At 35.6% G+C, this 8,960-nt stretch overlaps 1 protein-coding gene across 3 annotated transcripts; it reads right to left on the bottom strand.

The window, feature by feature from the left end:
* Positions 1-597: 597 nt before the first annotated feature.
* Positions 598-5,627, bottom strand: LOC143908792 (uncharacterized). Of its 3 annotated transcripts, none has more exons than XM_077426600.1 (5): positions 5,504-5,627; positions 5,284-5,407; positions 4,941-5,174; positions 4,623-4,825; positions 598-3,958 (listed from the first exon to the last, which is right to left on the bottom strand). In XM_077426600.1, the coding sequence occupies exons 1-4, from the start codon at positions 5,513-5,515 to the stop codon at positions 4,662-4,664; spliced, it is 534 nt and encodes a 177-aa protein (XP_077282726.1). In that variant the 5' UTR covers positions 5,516-5,627; the 3' UTR covers positions 598-3,958; positions 4,623-4,661. The 3 variants fall into 3 exon arrangements, with proteins under 3 accessions (XP_077282726.1, XP_077282725.1, XP_077282724.1); XM_077426599.1 differs by lacking the exon at positions 598-3,958 and adding an exon at positions 4,275-4,549; XM_077426598.1 differs by lacking the exon at positions 598-3,958 and adding an exon at positions 4,275-4,549 and having other exon boundaries at positions 4,960-5,174.
* Positions 5,628-8,960: the final 3,333 nt, after the last annotated feature.

Here is an 8,960-nt window from a genome sequence, read left to right as displayed (position 1 = left end):
GTTTTACTAAACGGTCTACAGTAGGAGCATAACATCGTTTAATCAGTTGTTCTATCATTTTCAAAACGAACGTTTTTCCACATCCTGCTCCTCCTGTAATAAATAATCGTAAAGGTTCAATGTCTTGATTTTGAAGATCTTGTTTAATATGATTAGTAATTTTACTAAATAAATGAGATTGTTCTATGTTCATACTTCTAACATTGTTACTAAATTCTTCATCAGATATAACATGATCTCTTTCATTAGGTTCGTCATGTAAATCAAAATCAACATTGTAATCACACAATCCTTCCACCATACAACGAGCACGATCTTCATATCTTTCGGCAGACAATTCATTTGTCTCACCACCTTCAAGCGCAACAATCTGAGCTATAACTTCTTGTAACTCTCGCTCTATAAATCGAAATTGTTCAATATCTTGTCCTGTGCGCAGAGGTCGTAACAAATGACGTTTTGCATGAAATGCCTCTTCTGCTGATTTGTATCCCTCGAGTAGTTCTTCTTCTTTTCTGAAAGAAACGTAAGCTACCAAATAACTATAAAAATATGCTTCTCGATTAGCAGTTTGAGTATAATATCGCGTTCTTAAAACTGCAGGTCGCGCACATACCATCTTCCAAGCGAATATATTTATTTGTTGGATTGTCATCACTTTCACCATAAGCATCAATATCCCCATCTTCTTCATAATTATTAAATTTTGATACATATTTATAAGTGACAGCAAATTCAGCTAAACTGAGATCATTCAAATATTCAGGACGTAAACAATAACGATCAAATATGTTTGCATATAAATTACTGTTACAACCATCGTAACGTAACATACGATAACGTTCTTCTGGAAAGCATGTGTTTAAAAAAATGACTTTCCGTGAGCTATCACGTAATTTTAAATAGCATAGACGAAATGCGCATTCGCAAGCGGACACCTGTCTATGTCGAAGTATAGTCATTGATACAGCAAATAATTGTTTTCCTATATCTCCGCCATATCTTTGTGCTCTACTAATAGCATCTTTAACTGCAATGTTTGACCTACATCGTGAGGTTCATGTTTAGCTGTATATTTAGCTATATAATAGGCTATACCCGTAACATTATTTCCACAAGGTTGTAAATTCATATTTCCACTCCATAGTTTAAGAATTATAGGATTATAATTATTGATGTAAATGTCTGTAGAATCACGCTTTAAAATACAGAATCGCCCATTATTACGAATAGCTTCATCTGGTCCAAGTAACATGGTTCTATCACTAATTCGTCTAGGGAAACCAAATCGGCATTGACCATGTTGTCTATCTTTGTAACATGTAGAAGTATGTCTATGTACTTGAACGCGTGCTATAAGTGAATCTAATTCGACATCTCCAGTACGAGATGTACAAGATACAACTTGATCAATGAGAGCTATACCATCTGGAGTTTCAAATTGCGGGATTCCTTCGTTCCAGCATAACATATGCAAATGTGGGCTACCTCTGTTTTGAAATTCTACTCTCCACCAAAAATCTATTAGTTTTCCACCTAATAAAGTGTCGTCATTTTGCAATACACGCATGATAGCGTGGACGCGAACCATAAAATGGCGAGATATAATGCTACTGGGTGTTCAGTAACTAAACGTTGTTTTTCAATAAATGAAAGATTGTCTATATCCTCCCCTTCTCTTTCTGCTGCAATGAGACACGCTTGCAATATATCTTTCCAATTCAAATCATTACAACTTAATGTTAAAAACCATTGCGGAGGGCCTAAATTCCGCACCATAGCAATTAAATCGCTACATGCAGTTTGCCAGTAAGCATTAGACCAACGTAAAGCTCTCATATTGATATGCAAATTTTGCACAAGACCTTCGGGTCGATTATTACCTTGTCTTAATCTAAGACAAACACCAACATTTTTTCGAGCTCGATAATATTCCATAACTGATAAAGAATAAAATAAGTAGTCGTTCCGTTGAAATCTGGAGTCTTGACACATAATACGAGCTTGACAATAATCTAAAGGTGTTATAGGATATGTCCGTAACGGCTCATGAAGTCCATTCCGTCCTTTTGGAAAAAGGAAAAACCAAGCCAATTCTTCGGCTCGAATTTCATTGTGCATTTGTATAGGATTTGTAGTTTTTCGTCGTAATGTATATAATGGAGCATCTTGCACTTCGTTTTCAATAACAGATTGAACATCAGGTATATCTTCATCAATAGGTCGTAAAACTGAAGACACAACAACAATATTATTACTATTACTATGGTTTCAATATTTTGATTTAATTCTGCAGTATTTTCGATACATTCGTTAACAGCAAAACTTCTTGAATAAATGGGTTGTGTTTGAGTATTATGTTCATTTGAATGCATACGAGGACAGACAGAAGTTATAGTATATTGATTACCAAAGTTATTATTTGAAGATTTTGGTATAGTACTTTTTAACATGTTAAACATTGAAGACGTCGTTGGAAATCGTATCATACATGCTGTGCTATTTGCTGCTGGTCTACCCTTTGCTCCTCTTGAATGCGAATCAAATACCCAAAAAGTATTATCAAATTGAAATATGGCAATAGAAATTCCATTGGCAGTTAATATGCCGTAAGATTGATGTTGAAAGAACATATTTAAAACATTTTTCAAATTTGGAAATTCTTCTGTGCTATTATCATTATATAAATGTCCTGATATGTTCTCATTATGAGTAATTAACAGAGTAATGATGTTTCCAAAAATTTCAACATCTGTCTGCAGTTCATCAACTGATAAAAATTCTCTGTCGATTTCAGCAATATGAGGATCTTTACGGCTCGACACACTTTTTACATATAACACATCGCCTACCAATAAAATAGTATCTATAATATTTTTTGTCCAAGATGGAGGATCATGTAATATACACATAGCTATGGCAACTGCCGCATTCGCAGTACACTGTTTTCCTCTTGTAAAATCAGAAAATATATCCTGACCTTGATGCATAGAACCTCTGATTATTGCTCTGTTCCCAGACATTTCTACTAATTCTGTCTTATTTATTCTCTGAACTTCTGAGACAACAAAAGTATTAACATTACCATGATTAATATTTATATCATCCTGTGTTCCAATTACTTGACATATCTGTGAAATGTCAAAATTTGCAGCGTCTAAATTAATATTAACGTTTCGATATGAGGCATTATTTTGAATTAACCACGATAGGGCAGCTGATAAATTTTGTACGTTTACTTGAAACTGTCGACATCGTTCAACATTCTCACGCTGTTCACATACAATAATTATGCCCGTTCTCGTAACTGGTAATGGTAACTGCTCCGGTATTTCTTCTACGTCTTGTGCGAATAAAACAGTTTGTCCTCGAAAACCTGATTGACCGAATTGTCCACCTAATTTTATACTTTTTACGAATGGAATGATTCGCGATAAAAGTCTTTGTTCTATGTCACTTGAATTTTTTATAACGTCGGGAATCTCATCTAAAAACATAGCGTTCCAATATGCTTGTGTTGGAACTTTTTCCTTTTTTATTAAATTAGCACAACGAGAACATGTAATTATGTCGTTTAATTCGCGTAATTCACTAGGAAAAATATCCACATTAGACATAGCAGACACTTTTGTAGTGCATACTTGTTTCTTATAATATAATTTCATACAAATATCACAAGCAATATTCGCATAAGACCATATTGTTGAAATTGCTTTAATAATTTTTTTCTCCGTGTATCAATATTGACTTGTGGAATTTCCCGATGAGTCGATAATAGATTATTATTAACATTTGGTAATGTTTGACGATTAAATAGAAACACAATAGTTACACGTTGTGAAATTTCTTCGATGCTTACTATTGTAGGACGTGCTGCTTTTCGTATTCTATGCAGCGATTGCTTTTTCGCTGTTTTACTTTTTTGTCCAATATTTTTCCTCTTCGTTCTTCGTAATACCTGAAGTAAACTTAATATATATAGTACTTTATAATTATAATGTTATAATAATAATATTATTATATAAGTAAAGATAAACAAAAAACAAAACATATTTTATATATATGTTATAATCAAAGCCCGAAACGCGGGCATTCCTAGGATTGACTAGTCAATCCTGGGGAACGACCAAGCGTCTTGGTCAAAGCCCGAAATAAGTTTTGCGTTTCGGTTTTTGACTAGTCAATCCTAGGAATAACTAATACGGCTGGTCAAAGTTAGAAACTAAAGAAAAATCACTTCGGACTTTGACTAGTTAATCCTAGGTGTGAAAATCAATGCATAACGAGCAACAAGCGTCCTGTTCAAAGAGCAACAGCATTCCTTCCACGTCAACAAGTGACAACCTCAACGTAGATGATGATCTTATTCCCATCATCAATGACAATCCTACGTCACTGTCTCCAGTCTCTCCGGCGTCATCGAAATCAAAAAGTACAAATTTCAGCGTTTATTATGTGCAACTTTTATATTAGCCAATGAATGCTGTTGCTCTTTGAACAGGACGCTTGTTGCTCGTTATGCATTGATTTTTGTAAAGAAGTTACGGTTCTAGAATAAGCATTAAGACGTTACTACAACATATAATAATTATCAGCTAAACTATCGCTATTCTTGAACTTACTGTCGATATTCCAATGTATCATTTAAGAAAGACATTACATCATAATGACGAAAGGATAGTTTTATTTCGTAGTTTTTTTGGTAAAGCAGCTGCACCACTTTTTTGCACAATGTTTTGCTTTTTTTTATACATATTTCTTGCCTTTCTATAACAATCTTTAATATAGGTCCATCGTTTTTCTGCTTCAGTAGCGGTATATAAACCTGTGACACACGTATAATTAAGAAATATATATATGTATATATGTATCGTGTGTGTGTGTGTGTAGAAAACCTTGAAAATAAGTAAATATGTAAATAAATATCAATGCTTTTAAACCTTCCAAACATTTGCTGACTTCTTGCCATAGGCAGTCCTTTTGTTTCCTTCCTCGTTCTTTCACAGGTATGCAAAAATCATATAACGGTGCTCTCTCTTTTACGGCACTTATTAAATCTTCATCTAACTTTTCAGTATCGTGGTCGTCAGTGTGTTCTTGACGGTTTTGAGCAATATTTTCTTTTTCACAGGCAGTGCTGTTATTCTCACTCTCGACGTGTGTTTCTAAAGAATCTAAATAATAACAGATTTAGTTTTACAACAAATTTATATATCATTTACATATTCTAACCATTAGTTATATTGAATATATATTGCCTCTCTTGTACACAAATATACGTACCATTTATAAAGAGATTTCGATCTTTATCCATTATTAAATTTGCATGATTTGCTAAGCAAGGATGTGAAAGTTTTCCGTCTTCATCGAACCAAACAATCCAGCGACAATATCCACATTTAAATTTCTGGAAATTAATAAAATATATCACATTAATTAGCATTAACATATTAATAACATAGGATTTTAACATATATATTTTATTTTCACATGTAATACCTACCGATGACGACATATTGCTCTTTATTTGCAAAAATAAAAATGTTGCAAACCGATCGATCCACTGCACTTATTTGCAAACTTTCGACAGAATAGGTTAGAAATTTTTCCGTTCCTTTTCCGTTCCGTAACAGCTCCGTTCCATGGGGAACCCACTCACTAAATAACGGAACGGAATTGAAACGGAACTACTCTGATTGGTTAACCCCCCACCATATCTCTTTTCCGTTACTGTTCCGTTCCGCTATTTCTTCTCCATCGGGATGCACCCTAACGCCGTCTGATATGATGACGTCATAATCAGAAACGTCATTTTCACTTTTTCGACGCTGGCGGCGCAGGTATCGCCAGTTTCGATATCGCGCGCGTAATTCGAAATTAGGTCGATAGACTTATCGGTCAGGAGGAAGATTTCTATTTAGGTAAATTAGGTATATATATAAATAATATATATTGAGTCAACGGAAAAGAAAATTTTCTACGCTTGGCAGAAAGTGCCGCTAGGGAATTTTTAAGTCGATTCATATGAATTAAGCTTGAATTCGATGTCTAGGTATCCCAGGTTGCCGATGACGAGGTCCAGATAGTGCGCTTCATAGTTTTCGGTGTCCAGGTGTAATAATACGTTGAATTCGATGTCTACGTGTCCCAGGTTGCCGATGACAAGGTCCACATAGTGCGCTCCGTAGTTTTCGGTGTCTACGTGTATTAATACTTTGAATTCGATGTCCACGTGTCCCAGGTTGCCGATGACGGGATCCAGATAGTGCGCTTCAGAGTTTTCGGTGTCCATGTGTAATCGTACGTTGAATTCGATGTCCAGGTGTCCCAGGTTGCCGATGACGAGGTCCACATAGTGCGCTCCGTAGTTTTCGGTGTCTACGTGTATTAATATCTTGAATTCGATGTCCACGTGTTCCAGGTTGCCGATGACGGGATCCAAATAGTGCGCTTCATAGTTTTTGGTGTCCAGGTGTAATCGTACGTTGAATTCGATGTCTAGGTGTCCCAGGTTGCCGATGACAAGGTCCACATAGTGCGCTCCGTAGTTTTCGGTGTCTACGTGTATTAATACCTTGAATTCGATGTCCACGTGTCCCAGGTTGCCGATGACGGGATCCAGATAGTGCGCTTCATAGTTTTCGGTGTCCAGGTGTAATCGTACGTTGAATTCAATGTCTAGGTGTCCCAGGTTGCCGATGATGATGTCTAGATAGTGAGTTCCGTAATTTTCGGTGTCTACGTGTATTTATACCTTGAATTCGATGTTTAGGTGTCCCAGGTTGCTGATGACGAGTTCCAGATATCGCGCTCCGTAGTTTTCGGTGTCTAGGTGTAATAATACCTCGAATTCGATGTTCACGTGTCCCAGGTTGCCGATGACGAGATCCAGATAGTGCGCTTCATAGTTTTCGGCGTCCAGGTGTAATCGTACGTTGAATTCGATGTATAGGTGTCCCAGGTTGCCGATGACAAGGTCCACATAGTGCGCTCCGTAGTTTTCGGTGTCTACGTGTATTAATACCTTGGATTCGATGTCCACGTATCCCAGGTTGCCGATAACGGGATCCAGATAGTGCGCTTCATAATTTTTGGTGTCCAGATGTAATCGTACGTTGAATTCGATGTCTAGGTGTCCCAGGTTGCCGATGACGAGGTTCACATAGTGCACTCCGTAGTTTTCGGTGTCTACGTGTATTAATACCTTGAAATTTATGTCTAAGTGTCCCAGGTTGCTGATGACGAGGTCCAGATAGCGCGCTCTGCAGTTTTTGGTGTCTAGGTGTAATAATACCTCGAATTCGATGTCTACGTGTTCCAGGTTGCCGATGACGAGGTCCACATAGTGCGCTTCATAGTTTTTGGTGTCTAGGTGTATTAATAACTTTAAATCTGAAGGGGTGCGTTCAGCCGATACTCCGCTAGCCTAGCAATTGTGAGCAGTCGCTCGTTTTCGCTCGTATCCTCTCCTTTTAATCCATTAGGTCAAAAGAGAGGAAACGAGCAAAAACGAGCGTCTGCTCACGATTGCTAGGCTAGCGGAGTATCGGCTGAACGCACCCAATGTAGGACACGTAGATATCGAATTCGAGGTATTAATACATGTAGACACCGAAAACTACGAAGCGCACTATGTGGACCTCGTCATCGGCAATTTGAAACACGTGGCCATCGAATTCAAGGTATTAATACACCTGGACACCGAAAACTATAGAGCGCACTATGTGGACCTCGTCATCGGCAACCTGGGACACCTAATTGAATTCAAGCTTGATTCATAAGAATCGACTTAAAATTTCCCTAGCGGCAGAATTAAAATTATGTCATGACATAATAAAAATTGCTAAATTAAAATTATGTCTAAACGTAATAAAAATTGGATGAATTAAAATTATGTCTAACGTAAAAATAATTGTCAAAAATATCGATACTTGAAGATATCGGTACATATACAGTTGCAAACAACATTCAGTAAGACACGCAAATAAAAATAAATAAAGAATTCTACAGTTAACGACTTATTAACATTAATCATGCTTTATTGCGATTATGTTTTATGTTGAAATTGAAAAATATATACAAGGTGTACAACTAAAAGGGTTACAGATTATTATTTAAAAAAAACTGAGCAAAATATTAAATTGTTGTTTTCTTTAGAAATAATAGTCCGTAACACTTTTAGCTTCATACCTTGTATTATATACTGTTTATAAGATTATAAGATATATTGTTTATAAGATTAAGATGCATAACACTACAAAAAGGCATGATATCTGTACAAAATTACCTTTTTAAAAAAAAGGTAAAAAAGAGCGCCAAGTACACGCATAGTAGTGTATATGCATTATGTTGTTACCCTGTTATGTTGTTACCTCGAAAAAAACAAAGTGGTAGTATTATACCTCCAAATAGCTTTACCCTATACATACTGTTTATAAAATGCGTAATATACTACAAAAAGGCGTGATATCCGCACAAAATTACCTTTTTTAAAAAAAGGTAAAAAAAGGCGCCAAGTACACGTGTAGTAGTGTATATGTTGTTACCTAAAAAAAAAGAAAGTGGTAGTATTATACCTCGAAAAAACCTAAGTAACAAGTGGTAGATCTTTATATCTCGAAATTTCTCGAAAAAATTTAAGCAGTAGTATCTTTATTTCCGAAAAATTATAACCCAAGTGATACACGTCACAAAATTATGTTATTTTATCAAAAAGAAGAGTCGCGTTTTAAGTGATCTATTACAATTACAAAAAAGAAATGATATCTCTTTAAATTAGAGCGCCAATTACAGAGAGAACATGTATATTGCCTCAAAAAATAATTGTTGCACTACTTTGAAAAATCTTTACATTGTGTCAATTAGAAAAGAATGTATGATAACAATTTTATAAGATTAAAAAATTTTATTTAAATTTAACAAGGGAATACAAGGTATTTAAATACAAAGTTTACATGTGT

The sequence above is a fragment of the Temnothorax americanus genome, unplaced genomic scaffold (genome assembly GCF_048541705.1).
Source record: "Temnothorax americanus isolate GAGA-0224 unplaced genomic scaffold, ASM4854170v1 Scaffold116, whole genome shotgun sequence".
In the NCBI taxonomy this organism is placed as follows: Eukaryota; Metazoa; Arthropoda; class Insecta; order Hymenoptera; family Formicidae; genus Temnothorax; species Temnothorax americanus.
The sequence above is the reverse complement of the archived record's forward strand: the minus strand, read 5'-3'. Positions and strand labels throughout refer to the sequence as shown.

What these genes read in the sequence shown, in the direction of transcription:
- LOC143908792 (XM_077426598.1), bottom strand. An exon ending in TCGAAATCTCTTTATAAATG is followed by an intron (nt 5,175 to 5,283) that starts GTACGTATATTT and finishes GTTATTATTTAG; the next exon opens with ATTCTTTAGAAACACACGTC. An exon ending in GATACATTGGAATATCGACA is followed by an intron (nt 4,550 to 4,622) that starts GTAAGTTCAAGA and finishes TGCTTATTCTAG; the next exon opens with AACCGTAACTTCTTTACAAA.